Source organism: Podarcis cretensis (assembly GCF_951804945.1).
Source record: "Podarcis cretensis genome assembly, chromosome: 9".
NCBI classification, from domain to species: Eukaryota; Metazoa; Chordata; class Lepidosauria; order Squamata; family Lacertidae; genus Podarcis; species Podarcis cretensis.
Window position 1 is genome coordinate 59,706,666 of NC_137178.1, and position 26,740 is coordinate 59,733,405.

A 26,740-nucleotide genomic window follows, 5' to 3' on the forward strand; every position below is an offset into this window, starting at 1 on the left:
AATGGACCTCCGGAACGAATTAAGTACTTAACCCGAGGTACCACTGTACTTGACACCCATGTGGTTTAAAAGCGCTTAGCTTTCGCATGCCAAGACCCCGTAACCCTGCAGCAATCCAGCAAAGGCAGGCATAAGGAATGACCTCCAAGTCAGGCCTCAATTTATTCCCTGCCATTGGGAACAGGCCCAGCTGGCGCTGATTGCCCAAGCCTACCAGGACCCAAACCAACGGCATCGATTTACAAGAAGGGAGATTCTGATTCAACACCAAGAATAACTTTCTGACAGTGGAACGGACTCCCTCGGGAGGTTCTGGATTATTCTTCCCTGAAGGTTTTAAAGCAGAGGTTGGATGGCCATCAGCCATGGATGCTTTAGTCGAGATTCCTGCAGTGCAGGAGATTGGACTAGATAATTCTCAGGGTCCCTTCCAACACTATGATTCTATGAGGGTTCGGAGACCCTCTGGAATGGTGTGGGTTGTCATGTGGCAAGGGGGGCTGCAAGAAGAGGGAGAGATATTTGACACAAATCGAGGGTGGTGGGGTAAACCTTACCTACAAAGGAGTTGTTTCTTCTCCTGCTGAGCGCCTTGTGAGGCAAATACACTTCCGAGGAAGAACTTGAAACAGCAAAACCCCAAAATAATAACGAAAATAAGCTATTTCTAGAAGTGTTATACATTTACAGATTATTTTTTTAAGACTCCCATGCAGCAGCTCCCAAACTTGATATTGCAAGATCTGACGTATTTTTAGACTATGCTTTTATTTCACACAGAGCAGCTCTGAACTGTTTCAAGTCACCACCATGAGGGTCTTAGCTCTTTGGGGTTTTTTTGGGGGGGACGGGGACAGCTGCTCTTTCGCACCTCGGGCCCTTCCACTGACAAGCAAATGGCTGAGGTGAATAAGCAGGGGACTCCCAGAGTGCAGGACACTCATAGAGAGACTTGTTTGGTCTTGGCCTGTGGGACTGAGTCTGTGACACTTCTTCACTTCTACTATACCAGCTGCACTGGCTCCCGGTGGAGTACAGGATCAGGTTTAAGGTGCTGGTTTTAACCTTTAAAGCCCTATACGGCCTAGGACCCTCGTACCTACGGGACCGCCTCTCCTGGTATGTCCCACAGAGGAACTTACGGTCTGCAAATAAAAACATCTTGAAGATCCCAGGCCACAGAGAGGTTAGGCTGGCCTCAACTAGAGCCAGGGCCTTATTATTATTATTATTATTATTATTATTATTATTATTATTATTATTCAGCTTAAAATACAAAATGTTAACATTATGCCACCTAGGGATGTAAGGGCCACTGCACACTTGACAGAGAGCAGGAGTGTATTCCTGAATTAGTGATTGTACGCAAAACTGTGGCACAAGCAAAAGCAAGGCTATACAGAAAACATTTAAAGCGACAGAGAAAGCTTGAAAAGTAACAAGTTATCTCTTGGAATATTTATTAATCTATTAGCAGTATAGACTAGTTCCAGCATCTTTAGGTGACATTCCCGCCCCTGCCCCCCCCCACCCGCAAAAGGTAGGGAAACTTCCAAAATAAAATGCAACCTGTCAAAACTCTCCCTGATTTAGATGCCTTCCAGATTTAATGAAATGTCACTACACGTTCCTAATCCCTAAAATTGCACATGAACTCAGAAGTGTAAAGTTGTGTGTCAGTGGGGGGTGCGACTGCATTTGACCACTGTGAAGATATATAGAGCTGTGAGACTGGTTTTTATTGCCACACGTGAGGTGGGAAGATAAAACCGCACCTGAGTTTTGTGCGTTAAGATGGCAGGTGGAGACTCGAATACGGAAAATACAGGAGAGGAAATCCTTCACATAAAATAACTAACATGTAAGGCAGACGCTTCCTAGCCTGGCCTGTTTCCTGATGTGCCAACTTTAAAGGTTTGTGTGGCGGGGTTATTATTATTATTTTGTGTGGAGGAGAATTCTGCTCCCCACCCACTCAGAAGTAGGTTTGCGTCCTTATATTGTGTTTGAGAAGTCTGGGCTTAGACACTATGGGATTTCACAGGAAGGCCTTGGATGAAACAAGACTGAACATGCTTTGCGTTCTTAAGTCACGTCAAACAGCACATCAAACACACAGTCTCTTTCACTGCCCCAATACACGTGTGTGTGTGTGTGTGTGTGTGTTTCCTCTCCTTTGCCATCAGTCTCCAGATCCATCGTGGATGCCCCTGTTGAAGAGGTCGTCTTGCGAACTATGTTGCTCAATCCCTTCGTAATACGAGTTGCCGTTATGGAGGAACGTCCCCACCGCACGACCTTGCCGTGCATGTCCCACGGCATCACTGAACACCTTGTTTATCTGTTCCTCAGAAGGCATCCACCAATCAGGGTTGGACGTGCAGTGCATCCTAATGAATTCTGCAGGAAAATGTGGAGTTAGCAACAGCGGCCCACTGGCACCATTAGCTCTCTCGCAAGCTGGGCAGGGGCATGCGGTGGCATCGCATTCATACGCCAGGTATATATTCTCGGAGCCAATGCTAAGAGAGCCAACCCCATAGCTTTAACTCCCGCAGCATGTAGTCCTTTCTCCAGCTCCCATCAGGGGCTTCAACACACCGTGAGAATTAACACAGTTTGTACTGGACGGCTGCACAGTGTGGGTTTCCAAAAGCATTTCTGGGTTAGCAGTTGAGGTGTTTGGGAGGGAAAGGAGTGATGGGATGCGTGGGATGTTAAGGAACAGCAGCAGGAACACAGGAAAAAGGGGTAGAAAACATCTGCATTGGAAACAAACCGTCTACTGACCGGGACAGTGCTGATTTCATACTAAATAAATTAAAAACTGCACGGAAAAGTGGACATTTCGATTCTGTAAAATTAACACAGGGAGAACACACTGGCACGACTTTTCTTATTTTGCACAACTTATTCACTAAGTCAAGCTATTCTGAACAATGTTGGGCAGAAGATTTCTGCAATGCAGGGGGTTGGGCCCTTGTGGTCCCTTTCCAACTCCACAATTCTGCGATCCTTGTTTTGCAGTTGATAGGGCATGTGGGATGGAGTTATGCAGGACTCCCAAGACAGAGTGCTTTCTTTGCCATTTTAATTTTATGCTCCTTTTTTTTCAGCTGTTACTCATAGCCATTGTATATACGCGGCTGCAGTTTAATGAAGTTTTCAAAATTTTGAGCGACTCCTACTGTGAAATGCTTCAAGATGTTTTTTAAATAATATGTTGTCCAGAAATTGAGTTATAAAGAATGAAATTAGCAAGAGCTGTAAAAGGGGGGGGGGGAGCCACACAGAGACGCAGCCTTCTACTCTGCCTGCACAAACTGGCAGGGCTTAGGAAAAGGTGGCTTTCTCCCTCTCCCTTGTAGGATTATTTCGTGTTCTAGAAATATAATCTATGGCTAACAGCTTGGGCCCCATTAAAATTAAACCTCCTCCAACATAATAAAAAAGCCTCAGCAAGCCATTCGAAGCAATAGGCATGATGCCAGTAGACATCCACTTCAAATGTTGGGTGCTTCCACACAGCACCCTACTTTGGGGTTCATGCCAAGCGAGATTTGCCCAGTGTCCATGCAATGCCCTCAGCAAAATGCTGTCCCACATCACCTTCCCATTTAATGTGGATTATTGTTTCCTGGGAAAATCTGAGAAGTAAAAATAAAACTGGCAGAAAGAGTAAATCCAGATTAAATGGGACAGAGGGTGGGGTGGAGAATATGGGGTGTCATCTTGATGAAGATGATGTTGTGCAGATGTTGTAAAAAGGGGGGCGGGATTGCATGCAGAAGCCATACCAAGTCTACTATCAGCGACTGTGTGGAAGCTCCTTTCAGTAGTGTCAAATGCTGGGTAGCCACCAAACCAACAGAGATGTGTTCGAAACTCTAAGTTATGTTTTGCCTAATTCTCCCACTTAATGCCTGCATGCCTTGACTGGTGAGGTATATATGCAATTTACGTGCAAAAAGGCTTGCCACCTGCATTTTTTATTTTTATTTAGTGTGCAATTGAGCACCCCACTGCTGACATTTAAGGACGGTCTCGATCCAGCAAGGGATGGTTACCAGCATGCAGAAGCACACTCCCATGCCTGTGTGCAGCCAGTGCAAGTGCCGATCCACATCTGCATCACAAACCGGGCCCCACTGAAGCAGATGGATGCATCTTTTAAAGTGCATCCCATTCGGAGCCCAAGCTGCCACTGCACTCACATCTGCTGCTCCTCAAGCCTCTGAGGGACGATTCTGCTGCAATAACCCATACAGCTCAGCAGGTGCTAATCTTCCTGAGCTGTTAACAGTGCTGCTTCAGGGCAAGCCAGCTCTCAAGCAAGCAGGAGCTTGACAGCTGCAGCAAGTGTGTCTGTCAGGCAACCAAGGTGACAGCAGTCACCTGAGGAAGGGTGCACAAGGTGTCAGCCCTGCAAGGGATACCTTGCCAGTCAAATGCCTAGTGCTAATAGCAGGCCTGCAAAAGCCACTAGTCCTTAGCGCTCGACTGGAGCCAGTGTGTTTGGCATTTGAAAAGTTCCATTCCGGTGCCTCTACATTTAGATGTCATAAAGGGGAGGTGGAAGAGAAAGAATTTTCTCCCTTCTGAAATGATCTGCTTCACATGGCTATAGCGTGACACAAAAATAACACTGAAATAATCTCACCATTGCTCTGCAAAGGTAATAAAACCCATTACCGTATTTACTTGAGTCTAATGCGCGTCTTTTTTTTGCCAAATTAAGCTGCGAAAAATTGGGTGTGCATTAGATTCAATGGCGCATTAGGTAAAGGTAAAGGGACCCCTGACCATTAGATCCAGTCGTGACCCACTCTGGGGTTGCGGCGCTCATCTCGCTTTATTGGCCGAGGGAGCCGGCGTACAGCTTCCAGGTCATGTGGCCAGCATGACTAAGCCGCTTCTGGCGAACCAGAGCAGCGCATGGAAACACCATTTACCTTCCCACCGGAGCAGTACCTATTTATTTACTTGCACTGGTGTGCTTTTGAACTGCTAGGTTGGCAGGAGCAGGGACCGAGCAACGGGAGCTCACCCCGTAGCAGGGATTCAAACCGCTGACCTTCTGATCGGCAAGTCCTAGGCTCTGTGGTTTAACCCACAGCACCACCCGTGTCCCTAGACTCAAGTAATTAGACTCAAGCATTAGACTCAAGTAAATACGTACCTCACTGCGAGCTCGTGCTAGCCGGCAGTGAGGTGCAGGCTCTGTCCCACCTCTCCACTGAGGGGTGAGCAGCTGCAGGCCTCAATGGAGCAGTTTAAAAGCTAGCGAGAAGACATGCAAGATCCTTGCAGAGGAAGCACGTTACATCCGCCAGCAAATACTTTTTTGTTGTTGTTTCAAGGTTCTGAATATTGAGGTGCGCATTAGATTCGATGGCACATTAGACTCGAGTAAATACAGTACGTCCTGACCTGTCAAGAGAGATCTATGGGTGGAAGCACATTGACACATGAGCAGTTGCTGCAGAGAAACCTCTGCAAGGGCGTCATCCATCTCTCCCTGGTTTTGCAACTGGACTGTGATAGTTGTTGTGTACAGTGAGTTGTATGCAGCCACGGCTAGACTGTGGCCATAAGACCTGGATATCGTCTGTTCCATTCCATTCCATTAAGGATGGCTTCCATATCTCATTAAAAATGGACTTCGGAAACAATTCTATCTCTTTTTCTGAAGACAGTGTATTGATTTCAACGAAGAACCACATTTCATTCAATCAAGGATTAATCGGGACAAGAAAAGCCACCTGATTTTTTTTCAAACAGTGAATCCAAGTAATTACATTTAGATGTGTAGATTAATCAACCTGAATCTATTTTATAATCAAGTTTAATTTAAAGTCTGATTAAAGTTTTAGTTGATTTGAATAGGCAGGGTCAATTATAAGCAATTGGATTGTGTTTTTATGAGAGGGGCTTGGGTAAGAACACCCTTTTTGCTATGGTGGCTGTTTTAATTTTGGCTTTTCCTACGATGTTGGAGAATGAAAAAGAAAATATTAAAGATGGCCTTGCCATCTAATGAGCAGCTGTTTGGGCTTATTACATAGTAAATTAGTGAAGGAAATGCTAATTATCTCCAAAAGAGGATCTCTTTTGAGGTTTTGGCGGCGGGGGAGGGGGAGGAATGCTTCTCAATGCTGCTCAAACTTTCTATATTTATGAACCCTTTAGCAGCCTACAGTAAATTTTGGGGCATATTCTTGTCTAGGGCACATGCTCTGTTCACATGAGGCCAGTTGGGACCTCATTGTCACCTAGCAACAACTGAGAGCGCATCCTTTAAAACATCCTCACATCTGTTCACTGCAGGGGAAAATGGGTGGTGGTGGTGAGGGTGAGGAGGAGGCAGTCTTCCAGAGACACTTCCCAACCCGTGCTAATTGTCTTAGTGAAGAACCCTCGAGTTCCCCAGAGCACAGTCTGAAAACTGCTGGATAAACTGACTAGACAGGTAAGTGATCAGTCAACCCATCTCCCATCGATTGATGGCGGAACCTAAGCCCCATGAATCCCATGTTTACAGGAAGCTCCCTGTTCCTTCTAGACCAAACATCTCCAACCTGGTGCTCCCCAGGGGTTTTGGACTACAACTCCAATCATTCCAACCAAAACAGGTATCCTGGCTGGGGCTGGTGCAGTTGTTGTCCAAAGAGTTTGGGAGGCACCAGGCCACATAAGAGAACAGGAAGCTAAGCCTTCTTGCCTAAAAGCCCAAAGCCAATGCGGTGAAATGGAGATTGCGTATGGTGGACACCGAGTGAGAAGATGTAGTACCTCTGAGACATGTTACTTTTACTGGATCCAGAGGGCGTCTTTCAGGACCAGTGTCTCCTGACTGCACTGACCTTTTCCTTTTCCCAAGGCCGCACGAGTACTTAAGCTCATCGGTGGTGAAGACAAATCGGATGAGGTATCGAAGGAGCCTCCGCCCATCTTTCTTTGAGGAGTTCACTGCCTCGTCCCACTGTTTGCTAGTGATGTAGACGGGATAGTTGTTAAGCAACTGTTTGCTCCCCTAAAAAAATAGAGAGAGATCAGAACAGTTTCCTGGTTTTTCAGCAGGCTAACAGGCAGAGAAGATGAAGTCAGTTGCCAAATAAAATAAAACAGAAATTAGGCAGCTGTGAAATGCTGACAGTGAAAACATAGGCTGACGGGAACAAGGACTTGCTCATACTGAGAATGAGCATTAAAAAAAATAAGAAATCATTTGCATTTTCTATAACAAGAACCAGTGAGGTATAATGAACACCTTGAGAGGAAAGAAGCTATTTATAATATACTTTCACAGGTAGGTTAAAAAGTGTCAAGATCCAGTGATTGGGAAAGCTATTTAAATATAATTTTCTTTCTTCATCTATTAGAATGTGCAAAAATGTCTTTTGAAGAGTGTGATCAAACAGGCCTTTCAATGGCAGCTGATGGATAGCTACTTCAGACGCTACTTTTTATAATAATTCCATTTACATAATTAACGTATTACCTTTTGTTTAACACCCTTAGAACGTGACAGCGGTTAAGTTGCAGGGGAAACTCTAAAGCGAATAAACAAAAGTTGCAAACCTTCAGTTCCCAGAGCTGCATGACTATTAATGAATTCTACGTAAAGGCAGATGGCAGCTTTGTGGGGTGGACAATTTGCCCCACAAAATCTCTTGGTTGCCGTTTGCTTAGAATGCCCAGCTAAGGAAGCCCATAAGCAGGCATTCACCCTGATAGAAACATCTGGCTTTCTGTGGAAGCTTCAGGTGGGGTTCCTCCATGAGATGATCGGTACAATGGCTTGCACTCAACCGCCAAATCTTTTCCTGCAACCCACAGTTACAAGGATGTGCTATGAATATGTTACTGGACACACTCTTAGGGAATGGTTGAAGAGAAGCAACAGTGAGGTCCACCAGGCCTGGCTCAAACAGCCTGTGTAACTCAGAACGCAGCCCAGAATCCTCAGCAGCAGGTTAAGGTTCCATGCTGGACACTAACTAGTTCCTCAGCAGACAAGTCAAAGCAGAGAAGGTTCCATGTAGGAAGCGAATATACAAAACCAGGGGGTGCTGGGCCCCCATGAACTGCCCTGGACCTTGGCCTCCCTTTCTTAAACACAACAAGGTAAATCCTGACACACACTAATGATTCAGGGTAACGCCTAACTGCAAGTGGGCCATGCGGCTGTGGAGAAATAGTTATCTCCTGAAGCTCTGGTGTGGGTCTAACTGTGGGTGAGGGACACTGAAAGGAGAACAGGATATTCCAAGCACCTGGAACAAAGTTTCACTCATCTCAAGGGAGCTGAATTGGGTGGCATTTCGAGTCTTATCGGGTGTTTTGTTTCCTGTACAAAGCAAGTGATGAATAGTTGGGCTTTAGGCATTGGAGTTGGAGGCACTAAGATTATGTTACTGTGGATCTCGTATCACCTGCGCATTTCTTCCTACATTTCCATACAAACCTGCTCAACCTATATATTTGCAAAGTGTATACCAATACCATCTCCTGTGGCAAACATGTAGTCTGATGCTAAGGATGCTTGATTGGTAGCAAGACCCACAGAGTTGAATGGGACTTGCTCCCAGGTAAGCAAGATGTCTAGAATTGTCGCTTTATATTTCACGATTTGGGAAGGGGAAAGTGTGTGAAACATTGATGTTTGCTTAACTTTTTCATGTAAAGAGTATGCAGCAAATTGCCCTCCTGGCCAGCACAAGATTTAGGTCACTTCGCCTGTGGACATTTAAGCCTCAACGTGTAACGTAAAACCCTATGTCCATATGGCTTTTGGGGGAGGGGTGTTCAGATCTCACCGCATTTTTTTCTCGGAGAGGATATTAAAGTTGACCTAATTACAAATGGCGCTACTCAAATATCTCCCTCTTTTAACATTCCCACCCCTCAATTATTGTTGAGTGTGCGCACAGTGATCTAATTACAACTTGCTGCACAGCACTCTAGACTTAATGGCACTGATTTCTGTAAGTGGTGTGTTTCTGGACACAATAACCCTTTGTGAAAAGTATGCTGTGTTTTGGCAGAAATTCATGTGATGTAGTTAACCAACTGAACAAAGCACGTTTTAACCTCTGTACCAGCATATGATGCTATCTATCTATAGAGCCAGACAGAGACTTACAAGACAAAATGAAGAAACCTTCTAACACAACGTTATGTGGAAATATGTGAAAAAAGGCAATGTTCAGTTATGTGCCTTGCGTCCCGCTTCAGAGAGGCCTCACCTACTCTGTCAATTTACAGTGCTTATATATTTTGGCAACTGTCACAGCTTCCTCTAAAAAATCATGTGAACTAAAGTTTGGTTAGATGCTAAGTGTTTGCTTAGCCTCACCTAATTACAATTCCCTACAAAGAGGGAATCACTGTTAAATTAGCCTGTAGAGAGGGCATGGACCAAAGGCTGCAATTGTTCACCACAACACAACAATGGAAGATGTTTAGCTAGTGCTAACATGCTAGATGTCTCCCATAGCTGCAGTGAAAAGGGCTCATTTCTGTAGGACCATCTCAAATGATGAATTCAGCCAATGGCAGAAGCACATCATCAGCTAATCCTATGTGGAGAGAAGTCCAGATGACAGCTGAAATGGTCACATCAAACTTGCAGTTCACATATGGACTGGGCATGTACGTTTTACAGGTACAGTCCAACTTCGGTTTCCAAACATCTCAGTTGCCAAACATTTTGGAAGCCGAATGCCGAAAACCCAGGAGTGAATGGCTTCCGAGGCGCCTTTTTCATTTTTTCCCCATTGGCTTTGCAGCCAGCCCTTTGATTCTCGGTTTTCTATTGTTTTGGAAGTTGAACTGTCTTCCGGAATGGACTACGTTCAAAAACTGAGGTTCCACTGTAACAGGGAGTAAGTCTCAAGTTTCTAACGCTTGTCTACTGTATGTATAACCTTTAACATCAGTTGGGGCCTATTATACAATAATGTCCACAAAGAGATGTTATCATTCGTGTTAAAGTTTATAATGTCTGATGTTTTATTGTGCTTTTAATTCTGTTGGGAAACCCAGCCAGATGGACAGGGTATAAATAAATTAAATTATTATTGTTGTTGTTGTTGTTGTTATTAAATTATTATTGTTGTTGTTGTTGTTGTTGTTGTTGTTGTTATTATTATTATTATTATTATTATTATTATTATTATTATTATAGGCCTGGTGGGGGAAGGACATGTAAACAGCAAATCTTGCACCAGGGTGTGTATTATCAATGTACCTAGGCTGAGAGTGAATGGTTCTCAGTGTCTTGTAAATGTAGTAATGCACTGCAGAAGATAAACGAGAGTTTTGCTGTTACACTTTTTTTTTAAAGTAAAAGGCATATTCATCCAGCACTGCATTATTTCCCTGTGCACACTTGCCCACTGAAGTAGCCAGGCTCCAGGCACTTCTTATCACCCCTGTACAGTACCTCTGCTGGCTGCTCTGCTGGCTGAGGAATCATAAGCTGATTGTGATGCTGAAGAACAGCCTTCAAGTAATCTAAAACAGTCTGGCAGGGCACTGTAGGAAAAACAGGGGAAGTGAGTGTACATCTGCTGCTTATTATTAAAAAGGCAAACATATCAGCGAGTCAAACACCATTTCAGAAAACCCCCAGAACAGTTTTGTTTACTCTTCCTTCCTGAGGTTTGCTCCTTTGTGATGTGTGAAGAAACCCTCAACAGGACAGCCCTCACGAACTCCTCCCGGGATTGTTGCAAGACTAAAGAAATGCCTCCCTTGGAAGAAAGGTGGGGTAAACATTGGACAGAAATGTAAAATACAGGAAGGGCGAGAAGGGAGAAGAGAATACAGAGACCCTTAAAAAGAAAGAGTCAGAGATGTGGTGGCAGGAAATGTGGATCAAGCATGGGGAAGTTGGCTTGGAGCCAGCCATACCGTGCTTGATTTTGATGGGCTCGCCCATGTGTCAATCACAAGGCCACCTCTCCCACTTCTCACAGCAGCCCCTAGATCTCCAGCATGAAGCATGCCTCTTAATTTCCATCATTTGGGGTGGATGTGGGCAGAGCAGTTACACCTTCAAGCTACGTGCAATTTCATAGATGGGCAAGTCACTAAGTACAGGTGGGTGAGGAAAGCCCATGCCAAATAGGACTGAGTGAGCAGTTCAGGGCAGGCTGTTCATGCCAGCTGCCAGCAGGAGTACCCAAACACTGCGAGCAAGAAAAGGAATGGACAATGAATAAACCAGTAGGAACTCTAAGAATGTAAGACGAAGTTTGAGGCAGGAGTAGGGAGAAGCAGGGGGAAAATGTGAATGGTGGATAGAGTTACATCACTGCACGTCAAATTTAGCAGGTCAGTCCATTGCTTAGACTAGCTCAGTATTGGCTGCACTGGTTGGTTCTCCAGGGCTTCAGGCAAGGGTCTTCTAGAACAACGGTGGGAGAGTGAGAGAGGGCAGCAGGCTACAAAATGCTACCTGGCCACTGATGCCTTTTCTCATTAAACAGGGGCCTTGAGATGCTGATTCTAAAGGATAAGAGTTATCTGAACATCGTCTATATTGGGATGGCCAATGCAACCAGGGATGATGGGAGTTGGGAGTCTGACACCACCACCCTTGGTCTATATTAAGTCATCTGAGGACACAGGTTACACCAAAGAAATGTGCTGGAGTATACTTACACCTGTCTCACTGGAATTTGTAGGAGGCTAAAGGAAACTAGCTAAGGGTGGGTGCTACACTCAAAGAGGCCCTGCCATCCAATCTGAGAAGGAAGGAACAGCCCTCTGGACTTGGAAAAAATAGATATTCCTAGCTAACCTTTCTGTTGAACAATAGTACTGATAGTATGCTAACCCATTTATTTAATCATGAAGGATGACGTTTTAAGGACGGAACACTTTATGTTGGTTACACTACTGCAAAGTGACAAGTAACAATATCCTGACACGAAACGTGTTTATTTGGAACTATGCCTCTGAATTCTGGTACATCAAACATCCATGGTGGCCTTGACCCTTAAACCAAACAGCACAAACTGATGTTAACAGGATTTATAGATGCTAGTCATTGGGCCTTGCACCTTATGTATCTACAGCACTAGATGTGTCAAATGGTTCGGTTAGGATTACCTGGAATGCTCTCCAGCTTCCGTCGAAGTTCCTCATTTTCTTGTTGCAATGAAATTACCTCCTGCTCCAGCTCTTGGCAACGAGGACAGTAGCCTTCCTCCTCCTCCTCCTCCTCCTCTGGAAGCGTGGAAGAGGACGGGTGGCCATGGGACTCGGAGGTTGCTGGGGATGTCCATCCACCCAACGTGTGCACTGGAGAGGTTGAAAGTGGATCCACGTCGGCCAAATGGCCAAAATCACTCAAGGAGGAAGCATTCTGAGATGGAAAGCTTCCAGAAAGCAAATAGTTTTGAAGGGAATCAGTAAAGACTCTCAGAAAAGCAGAGGTTTGCTGCTTCTTGTGCATGTACTGCAGCTCTAGGTCCAAGTTGTCTGACACGTGGCTATGGACCATTTTCCCAATCTGGCACTGCTCTGGTCTTTCACTAAAGCTCAGGCTCTCCTGCTTAACACAGGAAACCAAAGACTGAGTGCGGCTGTTGTCCAGAAGTTTCCCACCACAGTTTAAAAGACTAAGAACCCGGCTGCACTGCTGGGCAAAGGCATCCAGAATCATACGGCTCTCTGAAACAAAAGAGGAGACAAATCACAGAAACCCAAAGTAGAGACAGTCTAGTTGGCTAGCTGGATAGAATGAGGAAGTAAAGGTAAAGATAAAGGGACCCCTGACCATTATGTCCAGTCGTGGCCAACTCTGGGGTTGTGGCGCTCATCTCGCTTTATTGGCCGAGGGAGCCAGCGTACAGCTTCCGGGTCATGTGGCCAGCATGACTAAGCTGCTTCTGGCGAACCAGAGCAGCACACGGAAACGCCGTTTACCTCCCCGCCGGAGCGGTACCTATTTATCTACTTGCACTTTGACGTGCTTTCGAACTGCTAGGTTGGCAGGAGCTGGGACAGAGCAATGGGAGCTCACCCCATTTGCAGGGATTCGAACTGCTGACCTTCTGATCGGCAAGTCCTAGGCTCTGTGGTTTAACCCACAGTGCCTTCTGCGTCCCGAATGAGGAAGTAGATTTCAGCAAAAATCCAGAATACATTATGGATGAAAACAGCAAGACAACATCACACAAACACATTAAATTCACCAAGGTCCTGCATCATCATCATCATCATCATCATCATCATCATCATCACTGCCTCTCTGCACATGAACCAACCCAGGCCCTGCATTTGGCACCCATGGTCCTCCTATTTGTGCCCCTTCTGAAGGAGGTGCAGATGATGGCAACAGAGAACAGGCCTTTTCAGTGGTGCCTCCCCACTTATGGAGTGCTCTCCCCAGGGAGCTATGCTTGGCACCATCACTGTCTACTTTCAGGTGCTAAACAAACACATTTTTCTCTAACCAGGAAACTGGCCCTTAATTTGAAGCATTTTAGATATTTGTGGCCCCTTTCAGTTATACCTGCCTTTTATATGCATGGATGTGTTCTTGGCATCCCTCACTCCCCAAATACTTGATGAGGAGAGGTCTGAAGCCTGCTTTCTAAAGGTGGGAAAAAGCCAAGCAGGTCTCTTATGGGGTGGGAAAGGGGGGACACATGCCATCTGCAATGCTTTGGTGCAGGAGGATCTTAACTTTCAGTAGGGAAGGGACATGTGTGTGCAGAACATCCAGATGACTGGTGTATAGCATCATCAGCATGTTGTAGAGGAATAATGGAACTTTAAAGACATTATCTCAGCCCATGCGGAAGCTGCTCCTCCATGACAAGGTCCTGTGTGGCAGAGAAGACTCTTAAATAAGTCAGCCACACAAATAGGGCTGATCACATAGTTCTTTTGGATAAATAGTTCTCACTTGGCTGGGGGAAAGTATCTAAAGAGCATTCCAGAGAGCCAGTGATGTGTTGCACAACATGATGGCTTTGGGGTGGGAAGACTTGGGTTCAAATCCCTGCTTTGGCCATGAAGCTCAACAGGTGGCCTTGTGACTCCCTGTGACTCAACCTCATTAACTTGTTTGCCGCAACGATCACAAGCAAAATAAGGTTATGCACACCCTATATGAAGAAAAAGGACAGGACACAGATGCGGTAGACAGAAGAATATGAGAGAGGGAACTGTCCCCTTTGCTACCCAAGTGGTAGTCCTGCATGAACATTCAACACATTTCATGCATGCCCTGATCCCCTTGCTGACAATCAGTGAAGTGATGGTCCATTTTGGCTCGCACCAGCACTTGTTCAGAGGGATCAGGGGACCAAAGGTGGAGGATACCCAACTGCAAAAATGCCACTTTCAATTCCATTTTATTGAACAAATGGAGGTAAGTGTTGTCAGTCTTGCACTCGGATGCAGAACTTTGTAGATCTCACACATCCGCATAAGTCTAGTCTACAGACATCTGATGAAAACTCCCTTCCATAGGGAGACATACACCTGTGGGGTGAACAATATGGCTAATGGCTAGTTTGTCCCCCTTACAACCAGTCATTCCTCCAGGCTGCCTTTCCTTCATAACCAACCCCACCCCATGTGAATGCAATGTCTGCTTTGGCCTAGGTACCCATCCAGACTTAAGACACTGCAGGACCATGGAGAGCTCCCAGGAACTGCAGAAACTCTATTCTTTATTCTAGCCCTGATGGATTCTAAAGCTCTAAGGCCACCACCCAGCATGCTGTCATTTTAGACTCTGGAATATGTCCAGGGGTGCCAACAGATTTGAAGAGTCCAGTACACTCTATGTGGCTTAGGCCCTCCAACCCACTCACCAGAGGACACAGATTTGCATAACATTCACATTTTGCTCTGTGTCATATGCAAATGTGTGTCCCTTTTTTGCAGGTGGTGTGGAGGGCCAAAAAATAAAATCAGTGGTTTAACACATACTAAAATGTCTGACGGACAGAATGTGAACTAATGAAACTTTCCAAGCTCAGCCTGTTGAATTCCTGCCTGCCACACCGTTGTGAAAGGCAGAAGAAACCTGCTTTCCCTCAGTGCCAACCCTAAACCAAAGCCCACCTGACAACAGACAACTCTGCACCCATCCTGGACACATTTGGTGGAAGGAAGCTTCCACAGGAGTCACACAGCTCTAGAGAATGAGAAAACAGGAAACAAAAAACTAACGAGAGACTCCTGCTAACATCATGATCAGATGATAAAAGAATAATGAAAATGTAAATATCAGTATCAGCCTCAATATAAGGTTGCCTTCCCTCATTATTCACTCACTCCATTTCTCTTTTGAAAAATATCAAAGGAAGATATTGATTGGAACTTTGTAATTCAAATACACAGCAGTTTTTCATCCGTTTTAATCCTATAATCAGATTCTAGACCTGAAGCTGTATTTACTGTGCGCATTTTAATCAGGATGATCCCAAGTTCTCAGAAGTTCTCTGCCTTTTGTATCTCCCCTGCACCTCCTCCATCCACAGAAGAAGAAGAAACATGTGAATGGAGACTTCAAATTACATTATATATGCTGCGTTAAATATTATGATTTCCCCTAGATTGTAGGCATGATCTACTTTTGAAGCCGCAAATTTAAATGTAAATGACTTATCACATTTTAAAATCAGGAAAAGATAAATTTGTAGATATGGTAAAAGGTAAAGGTAAATGACCCCTGGAAGGTTAAGTCCAGTCAAAGGCAACTATGAAGTGCGGAGCTGAGGGAGCTGGCTTTTGTCCACAGACAGCTTTCCGGGTAGATATAACACTAAATGAGTAAGGAAGCTGTAGCTGTCCTGAGTCTCTTTTATTTTTTACATATTGAAAAAACAATGCCATTTATAGTATCAGACTATGTTGCGTATGTTCCAACCAATAGCTTCAACCAGGGATGACCAACATGGCACTCTCTAGACACTGTTGGGCTCCAAGGGTGTTTCCAGCCTATTCCTATTTTCAGCTGGTATTCAGTCACATTTTGGCAAATTCAAGCTGCGCCATTATGGTTGACTGGAGGTCCTGCACAAACAACATGTTTCCCCGTAAGATCAGGCTTTCCATGATAAGGAAATGATGGGGAAACACACTGAACAGTGTTGGTAGCACTTGTTTTGACAAAAGACCATCTAACCTCCAGACAAACGAATCAGAATAAATGCTCATGAAATAAGCAATGCTGTAAAACCTTTCTGCAGAGTCACCAGGGTGGATGTGCAATAAACAGGGCATCTGGAAGAACCCAACTCTCACCAGCTCCTCGTCATGGTAAATGATTGGGGATGATGGGAGGTGAGATCCAGAAACATCTGGAAGTAACCATGTTGGCTGCCCCAGCTCCAATTGTTGCAAATCTTAAAACTCATGTGCATCTCTAGCTATACATTTTGCAGTGGTAGATGGACCTAATGGTCATAAGTCACGGTAAAAGAGCAAGCATGCGCGCACACACACATATATATTTATATGCAGCTTGATATATTTACATTCATTAGCCAGACAATGCATGTTTATTTCTTATGAAGCAACCAAGTAGAATAGCTGCATGTTTTCTTTTGTAAGAGGGCTAGTAAGAGATTTTATTTGAAGAAAGTTGACCAAAGAAACCCAGAACGTTTCCCTAAGTGTCATATTCTTAGGAACAATTGTTTATAGCAAGACTCTTAAATCATGTGCTGGTGCATCTTTTCTGAAAACTGCAGGTACCCAAACAAAATTAGAGCTTGTGCTGTAGAACCTTTTTGTCCTACTGTAGGAATGGCACCAGCTGGTACAATGAAGGAAACAAGGCGGAACTTAAAACAGTCTTGGGTGGTTTCAGCAACATTTTACATACCAAAACCCCTCAGATCTTAGCCTCAACTGGATGCTGGATAACAGTTCCAAATCCAGTGCTATTAACAACTGTGTGGGTGTAAAAGTTCACAAAAAGAACATAAAGAGGCATGGTGTTTATTTACGTGCTTGGGTGCACTGTTCTGATTCAAAAGGATTATCTTGCCAAAACTAAAACTGAAGACTGAATGTTCACGTAGGAGAAACCTACAGAGCAGAAGGTGTGAGAGTTAGCCTTTCACTTACTGAAGAGGCATTTTGCAACCCTGCTCAAAACGTGCAGAAAAAGGCACATTCTTTCTTGAACTGCAAACTTCAACAAATCAAAGAAAAACTACTTGCACATGGAAAGTTAATACATCCAGCAAGGCTAAAACCCTTTCACCCAACTCACTAGCCTTCCACATGCAGGGAAGTGGCATTTTGTTTTTAAACCTCGGGGGACTTTCAAAGAGGCAAGATAATCTTTTTGAATCAGAACAGTGCACCAATCGTGGTCTGAAGTCCTACAGCTCAACTCAACACCTCATGAAAATAGTCTCTTACTGATGTCATGAAACAAATAAGCTCAAGGTGGCTTTGCATGTGAAGGTAAAGCAAGCTGGAGATTCCCACACCCTCCTTTTGAGCCTCAGGGGTCATGTGCAAATGGTGAACTTGTGAGTTTCTCATGTAGTACAGTGCTCAAGATATGGAGACAACGCACAGAGCTTACAGCAGAGAATGTGTATGTATTCCCCTCCATATGTTGCTTCAGAAGAAGTGCTGAGCAAGAGGGGACCCCAGCTGATGAAGTATCTCAACCCCAATGACAAAGCATGAAGGTATGTGTGAGTTCAGCAGAAGGGTAAGGAGGAAAAGGGGAAATCATTCTCCCTCCCTCTTATTTGACCTAAGAGTTCTGAAGTACTGGAAGCAGTATGCCTCTGTGTACCAGCTGCTAGGAATAACAAGGGGGAAGAGTGTGGTTGTGGGCTTTCTATAGGCATCTGGTTGCCGCTGTGAGAACAAGATGTTGGACTAGATGGGGTTTTGGTCTGATCTTTTTATGCTCTTAACATGCAGACTTTACACCTGGCTAACTAGCAACAGGGAGAAGTGCAGCTACTCTTAGCTTTTTCAACATACAGTGGTACCTCGGGTTAAGAACTTAATTCATTCTGGAGGTCCGTCCTTAATCTGAAACTGTTCTTAACCTGAAGCACCACTTTAGCTAATGGGGCCTCCTGCTGCCGCGCGATTTCTGTTCTCATCCTGAAGCAAAGTTCTTAACCTGAGGGAATATTTCTGGTTAGCGGAGTCTGTAACCTGAAGCGTCTGTAACCTGAAGTGTATGTAACCAGAGGTACCACTGTACATGCTTATTTTACATGGCGTTAGTTGGCGGCAAAGTTGTGGATCTGGCCTCAGATGCCACTACAGCCCTGTTAACTAGGCAACTGCAGAAGCAGCTGTCATAAAAGACAGATGGTGTGATACAACAATGTGCCCAATGAACATTCTGGTATGGTAACAGTACTAACTTAGGGTTGAGGCAGAGGCGATATTTGTGGCTTGCCATTTTTGTGGTTTAACAAATAGCCAGAAAGAGGCCGGGTAGGAGAGATCAAGCCAGATCCGGACCACGGAGAGAGAAAGGCTTTAATCCAGTGTCTCAACTGGAGTTACCCTGCATGCTTGCAATTTGCAGTGAGAGGAAAGTTCCCATTGCTACCATATTGCAAACAGGTAGGGGGATTCCAACTAGAACCCCAATCTCCTGGTCCCAATCCAACCTGGCACTCCACAAAAGGAAACATGAGATGACTACAGTCACAGGGACTGTCTTTCAAGAAGCTGCATTGGGTTCATCTAGCTCATGAGTTGTACACTTCTAGCAATACCCCTCTAGAATTTCATGTGGCAGTCTCTCGTTGGGAGATTCCAGGGATTGAAGCTGGGATCTTCGGCATATGAAACAAGTACCTTTGCCACTGCCCTCCCTGCCCTGCCCACTTCTAGGTAAGCAGCAGCAAGGCCCTTATCAGGAGGGCGGATCTACGCCTATAGGGGCCACTTTTGAAACTGACTCAGCATCTCATACGAGCTTTTGGCCATCGGCCACTGGAAAGACAGGAAACAAATAGTACAGCAAACAGTATATAAAGTAAAACATACAACCCAGCTATAATGCAAGACGAACAAGCTGGGAATAAAAATCACTGGGTGATGGGGTGGCTTAGTGTCATTTGGTTAAGACAGGCCTGTAACATCAAGCCATATTTTGCGCAACAGCTCTGTGGAATGCTTGAACAGGCTGCACACACCCTAAAAACTAACATGCACAAGTTCAAATTGTGCCATCAGTTCTCTTACCTCCTCCCTTCAAAAATATTTTTGAATCTGCCTTGTGATTTGGCCTTGCGTGCATTGGATTTTGTGCAGGCAGACCCTGTCCAAACATTACAGTGACATGGGGTGTTCTGGAGGTGCTGGAGATAGGATAAAAGTGGGAATGACAGAAGGGGCAATCTCTGCCTCTCCCCCTGCGTACAAGGAAGGTAGGGGAGAGCAACTTCTGAAACGCATGCTAATCCTTCACCTGAAAAAATCACAAGGTATCCCTTCTTCAGCTCCAAAACCAAGCTCTCCCTATTCTTTGGTCTGCGTAACTACTCTCCCTGTGGGTTGATTTTCTGGTGCCAGCAATGGTTTTATATAATTAGGTAACTCTCTGCCTGAAGTGACTAAAATGTTTGCATTGTTAACAAGCCTCGTTTTGTATACAAGTCATTCTTCCTTGAAAAACAATCCTGCAATGCTGGAAACATCTGTGTCCTTCAGACACACCCACACACACACACACACACACACACACTGAAAATTTTTAACAGCAGTTGTACAAAAGTGAAAAATCATAACAGCAGCTTCAACATTCAGCTGGTGTGCTGCTGTTTTGCTGCTACTTTCCACAGCAGCTCTGCATATCTCTTACCTAAGCGTACCTTCCATTCTCTTAGACTAATAATGCAATGACATTCTGTATCCAATCATATTTACCAGACAGTTAAATGCCTTCTGAAGGGCATTCCAATTCTGCAAAGACAGCACTGGTGTTTTGATAATGAAACAATATTCTGATCCCTCCTTTCGACCCAGTCAATCTGAACTCCCTCGAGGACATGAAAAGCAGAATAGAAATAATTTACAAGTTTAGCAGACCTGTTTATTTAATGTACATGGGGGATCTACACAGAAGATGTGACAGTGAATGCGGATATTCAGAAAGCTTTATTGGCAGGGCAGAAAGAATAATCACATTTTTAATCATTTACTTATTCCACTCTGCAAATCAAAGAGATCTTCATGGGATCTGCAGGAACTGAAGAAAGCAATGAGCTATATGAACTTCAGAACAGTTTGAAAATGTTTGCAGCTTTTTGCAAAAATTATTGGGAACTGTAGCATGATGAAAGTGCTAAGAACACTTGCCAATCACCCTTGAACTGTGATTCTGTTGGGAAAGAACGGCTATTACACCAGTTTATATCTGTGGTGTAGATACTCCCTGCGAGAACAAGAGAAGAAATTGATAGGACTGTAAGCAACAGAATGGGTTACACACAGATCTCTGGAATGTGATGATGTGATGTGACACAGCTCTTTGAATTGCATGTCTTGGTCCTACCATGTGTAGAACACCCTGAGCAATCTTGGGCGTTCTTCACGACACACACATGCTGCACTCACATGAAGCACATCACTTCGGACGGTAAGAGTTGTTTGGCAGCGGAACAGACTCTCATGAGTGCTGGTGGCCTCTCCTTCCTTGGAAGTTTTCAAGCGGGGGTTGGATGGGAAAGGGTTTTGGGTACATCTGTGTAGCAGAGTGAGAGGATGGTCCCCCTTGCAGAGCAGTCTCATATCACAGGGCAATTTGTGCATGCACATGGGCAGGCAAATCACAGGGGTGCTCATTGTCAACCTCCCTTCCAGTCAGGCAGTGAAAAACTCCTCCATATTATTAGCCCCACCATAATGGCTAGTTCCTTCACACAAACTCCCCAGGGGCAAGCAAAGGAGGCCGCTCAAAGCAGATACAGCTTGCACACTAAGGGAGGGGCATCTGATGGTTGCAATGAATTTGAAGGAAGCAGCCTTTAAAAAAACACAAATGAAAAACATTGCATTTGCTGGAAAAAAGGCAAGCAGCTATCAAAGCGACCAAACCAGGCTTTCATCCACCCCACCCCCACCCCCACTGCATTCTCCTATATAAATAAATAAGCAAAGGCTGTGTCAAATGAACAGATGAGTTGAGATGCCCACTGCTATCAAAACCAGATGGTTGCCTCCCAGTATTCAGCCTGCTCAGTCAAACCCTGACTATTTTCTGGACCCTCAGTATATAAAACGGGGGTGCTGTTATTTGTGATGGCAAACAAAAGCAATCATGCCTGCCAAGCACATACTATAACAGTCAGCCTTTCAGCTCTGCTAGACAGAAAGTAATTAGAATGCTTTTAATGTCCAAAAGAATGATGCTGATAGGCTGCCACAGATGTGTAGATTTATGAATATTTATACGGTGGTTTATAGCTGACACTTTTATCAGTTGAAGAAGATAAAATATCTGCCTGACTCAAAAGCTTGACAGTCAGGTTAATAAAATCTCATTAAAGAGAATGACCTATGCAATTATATAGGATTTATTGTAATTCATTTTTGATTGTAGTCTGCTTAAAGATGCAATTTCCCATTTCCTGGTGCCAAATTTAGGCTGCATATCAAGAACTACGTGAGCTCTAACACCAAGCCATCTGTAGGAAAGGAGAACAGAGAGAGGGATAGAGAGAGGGAGAGATGCATTTAACATCTTAGTAGGTTATACCTTGAGAGAGAGAAAATATTTTGATCTACCTCTCAGTTAACACCCCCATGCCAAGGCTCAATAAATTTATTTCTAGATATATGTATTATATATATTTTTAAAAAATCAAAATCTACATGCACACATCTATTGGGGGGATTTTTTAAACAGTCTGTTTTGTGCTAATGGGCTGTATCTAGAGTCTGTACATTTTACAGAAAGCAAGTCACAGAAGAGTGAGCTGTCACTCCAATGGTCATTTGTGTCCTGTGTTTTTTCTCACCTCATTGGAGAAGCAGTGCGCTGCTCTCATCCAAAAGATCGGGTCACAAAAAGCAATAATCTTGATCACAAAGCAGCGGCAATAAGAAATTTCTACCAAATGCTAACCCATTTTCTACAGAAAGGTTTAGGGCAGGGCATGAAAAACTTTGTTCAGAGGGTGTATTAGGTTTGTTTTTTAAAAAAATGTTTATCTAGCAAGAGTATCTACAACAGTTATAACAAAATGAAGAAAAAGTCCCCTTGGGGGCAGAAGTCATATGTGCATGATGGAGACAAAAGTAATATAAGAAGCCTATCGTATGAGCCTGTACTGTAAACTTAGGCCATGTTGAGATTTTGAAATGCAAGGGGTTGGATTAGATGACACTGGGAATGGCTTCCAACTCTACAATTTTCTGATTCTATGACTATTCCTGTTGGTAGCGTCTCTCCAAGGATTCAGGCTAAGCTCATCCTATTTCCCAAGAACCGTTTAAGATCTATTATTATAATCATTTACAAGAGCACAGCTTAGTTTCTCCTTTTGCCAGCTCCTCCCACACCTTGAACCCTTTGACCTTTTTTTTTTTTTTTACATCCATACTTTCAGTTCTATCCTTATTACTCACCTGAAGGTTGAATGTGCACCCGGGGAGTTAATTTTGTTAAATAAGGTCCAAAACAAGATATGCAAGCAAGCTTGTGTTTGTACTTTTGGTAAACGGATGAGCATGTTTAGCCTGGAAAAGAGAAGATTAAGGCAGACACAGGATAGATGCTTTTTAAATATCTTGAAGGAGCAGACATAATCTGTCACTCCTGAGGTGGGTTCAGACTGCAGGGAAGCAGAATCTGGCTGAACATGAGCAGAAACTTCCTACGGGAGAGCTATTTAACAGTGGAAGAGGCGACTTCAAGAGTAGGTTGTCCTTCTTGGGAAAAACCTGAAGGAGACCCTGGACACCTGGATGCTGTAATTGCAAGATTCCACAAGACCAGACCTGATACGTATCAGAATGAGTGGGGAGGCGACTCCCAGGTATCAGAGTAGATCCTGGTAGAGGAAGCAAGATAAACTTGAATGGAAAAAAAGCCCAGTTCTTCAGCTTTTCCCTGGTTGGCTCTCTATGGCAGTGCTTCTGAAATGTGGGCGGGTCCTCTTGGGGATGTGGAGAAGGTCCAAGACACCTAGAGGTAGGTGCAAATGGTTTGGGGGGGGTGCACAGGGGGACACCGAAAGAGGAAGTCACAGCCAACAGAGAGACTTTTCTTGCTACTGCCCAGACTGCTTTGCATGGGAACTAGCAGAGATGAGCAGGCATCAGCTGAGGACTTCTGGCTTCCTTCTTCTTCTCCTGCCTCCTTTCCAAGCTGGTTTTTGGAGGGGAATCGGAGTCCCAGCTTGCATATTATATGTTTAAGGCAGTATTATACCACTTTAAACAGCCATGGCTTCCTCCAAAGAATCCTGGGAACCGTAGTTTGACAAGGGTGCTGTTAGGAGTTGTTAGGAGACCCTCTACAACTGTTACAGTGGCTTAACTATCAATCCCTTTCCCCAGGGAACTCTGAGAATAGTGGCTCTGTGAGGGCAATAGGGGGTGTCCTAAGAACCCTCAGCACCTGTAACAAACTACAGTTCCCAGAAGCCATGACTGTTTAAAGTGCTCTGGTGCTGCTTTACATGCATAGTGCAGATGGGGGCCTGTAGTGGCCACCTAGTCCACTTCTAACACAGAGTGCCCCCAAGCCACAAATTCTTACATCCACTTGTTTTGCAAAGATTTGGTACACTTATCTGACAAATAGTTGGGTTTGGGCACACGGTCGAGAAAGCCTTTTCCAAGCTCAGTGAAAACGGTCCAGAATCCTGCTCAGCCAATTAGTAATCATGGAAGGGAGTATTGTGGACGGCAGCAAGGACTGCTCCGAGGAGACCAGGGATAGAGAATGAGGGGGCACACTCCCTTTTGGGGAATATAGGCACCCACTGTCCCTACCTTCCACTGGTAAACCATAACCCCCCAGGTCCCAGGTTCCATTAAAAAAAGTAAAAAAGTTTCTAGCATTTGTAATATTTTAGGTAGGAGACAAAATGTGCACACAGTACTCTCAATTTTTTTTTTTTTTTGTGAGAAACTATCTGCTGCAGATCAAACCTATCAAACCTAAGGAAATCATCCCTGAGGAAGGAGAGATCCTGAAGCTGAGGCTCCAATACTTTGGCCACCTCATGAGAAGAGAAGACTCCCTGGATGTTGGAAAGATGGAGGGCACAAGGAGAAGGGGACGACAGAGGACGAGATGGTTGGACAGTGTTTTCGAAGCTACTAAGATGAGTTTGACCAAACTGCGGGAGGCAGTGGAAGACAGGAGTGCCTGCCTGCTCTGGTCCATGGGGTCACGAAGAGTCGGACACGACTAAATGACTAAACAACAACAAATCTGCTGCTCACCTTGAGTGTTTTTAATCTCTCACTCCTGAAAAATGTCTGCTGGTGGCCATCCTGGGCAGCAACCTTCCTAAGGCCACATGCCCAGGGGGGAAAACAGGTGGAGCAACAAGTGGGCTAGTTTCAACACACATTCACACACCCTTTCTATCCTTCATCACACAGGTGAGCAAAAGGCACTGTCAGAGTTCAGGAGGCATTTCGGCCAGAGAAGATGGCAAAGCAGGGTCTGTGAGGGGCATGGCTTTGGGAAGAGAAGGTGTGGCATGGAGAGAGTCCTGTGGGATAGACAGAGAGGCATGGAGGGACTGCATTTTGACCCTTTGGCCTGAGTTTTCTCACCTCTAGATTAAGTCCGGCTGCTACAGTCCCCCTCCATGCCCTTCTTCCCTCTGGGCTAGCAGCTGTGCGACAAGAGGAAAAATGGTGATACTGAACACAGCAGATTCGATCCAGATGCAGATCCCAACACAAGGAAATGTTCCCCACAATTAGGATCTAAAGCACCCCACAATCTGTAGGTGTTTTGCGCACTCCCTCCCAACAGAAGACTGGCCAACAGGTAGTCCCCAGAGGCTACTTCCTAGCTTTTCCCAATTTATTCATTTCTAAAGGAAGAGAATCTAGACTCTCTGGCTTGTGAAACCCTTTATGCAAATCCTTGGAGAGGGTGGGTAGGATGCTGGCTGTGGTTATTCATCAGCAGGCTTAAGGTGCTTTGTGCATGGGCAGAGACTCTTTTTTCATTCTGCTATATATTATCGATGTTTGCCTTCCGGCACTGGAAATTTTAAACCAGTTTTGAGGCTGAGCAAATGTGAAAAGCTTCTGATGGGTTGTAGGTTTGAATGAAGCTGGGAAGGGAGAGGAAGACCTTCCTCTAATATTTTAAGAATCCACCCATTGTGGGATACTCAGACTTATCACCAACCACAGTTTTGAACCTTCAGCTTCACTGATATCTCTTTCACGCACCTTCTGTCAAATTATAATCACTTTCCCCTCTCCAACTGAGGGGATGCAGCTATATCCAAAGAACCCTCCAGTTTTTAATAGCAGGACAAGCAACTCAAAGCCCAACAGCCAAGATGGATCATAGCTTGCCTAACGCTTTGCAAGTCCGTTTGCAAGGGATGTCCATCAATATGCAACCCAGCAGCGACAAGACGCCTAAACGCAGAGGTGACCTCCTTGGTGTGGAACCAATGGCACCAGTTCCTCATAAGGACTGGTGTAGGGCAGTTGCCAAGAGCATTAGCTAGGGGACTTCCAGTTCCCATCTCACCTGAACAATGAATTATTCCCTCTCATTCTCAATTCCCTCTTTGATCTGCAGTACTGTACAGGGACCCTTGGACCAGCCTATACTGTTGCAAGGCAGGAGTCAATGCCTAGGGGCCAAGGTCGCTTCAACACCCCCAATAAAATATTTGAGGGGGCCAGACTCCCTTCTGAGTTGATGGGCATTGATATTCAAATGGTGTGCCTGCACCGCATCATGTGATTGATTATGCGCATCATGTGATTGATTATTTCCTTCAAGTTGGCACCCCTGGTCGTTAAAATTGATGCCTAGCGATCACTCTGAGCACTGCAAACGCGCTCCTCCCGCTACAAAACGGATTGTCGTGTGCTCTGCACATGCCCAGAGGCACCCTTGCTACTTTGCCACAGCGCCCTTCAGAATAAGCTTGGGCGTGTGTGCGTGTGTGTGTGTGTGTGTGTGTGTTAGAGAGAGGAAGCTGAACTTCCCTCCCCGAGAAGTATGCCAGAAGAGGCACCACACGCCAACGACCCTGGCCAGCCCCCTCGGCCAAAGTTGGTACCTGCGCTGAGCTCCAGGCTGCCGCTTCCCTCGTTGCTGCTGCTGTTGCTGCTGCTGCTGCTTGCTGCCCCTGGTGGCCGTGGCCGTACCTGACCGACGAGGACGACGACGAAGCGGCGGCGGCGGCAGGAACCGCTGCCTGGTGTCCCAGCTGCGGGAGCCGGCGTCCGGGGCGGGTGGCCCTGCGAGGCTCGGGCGCGGGGTAGGAGCCGTGCGCCTGGTAAGGCAGCTGGTGCTCGCTGACGGACGACGACGACGACGAGCCGACGCGGGCAGCGGCTGAAGTGCTGCTGCTGCTGCTGCTGCTGCCCGACGCCCGCCCTGACCTGAGGGATCTCCACCATGGTGGGTCTCTCGTAGCGCTTGCTCATCGCCGGTCTCCGGCTGCTGGGGAAGGTCTTGAGGGCGCTGTAAGGGCTGCGCTGCTGCTTGTAGATCTTGGCCACGCTGGGGCCCTCCTCCGCCCACCGCCTGCATCGCCTCCTCCAT

The 26,740-nt window shown here is 45.3% G+C and overlaps 1 protein-coding gene across 1 annotated transcript; it reads right to left on the reverse strand.

The window, feature by feature from the left end:
* Positions 1–1,443: 1,443 nt before the first annotated feature.
* On the reverse strand, positions 1,444–26,740 carry BEND4 (BEN domain containing 4; the record flags this gene model as incomplete). The annotated part of the gene is given in 10 exon segments (XM_079989761.1): positions 1,444–2,400; positions 6,793–7,033; positions 10,448–10,539; positions 12,121–12,684; positions 26,253–26,318; positions 26,321–26,408; positions 26,410–26,450; positions 26,453–26,520; positions 26,522–26,715; positions 26,717–26,740. Coding segments are annotated over 10 exon segments (1,596 nt in total). The 3' UTR covers positions 1,444–2,182.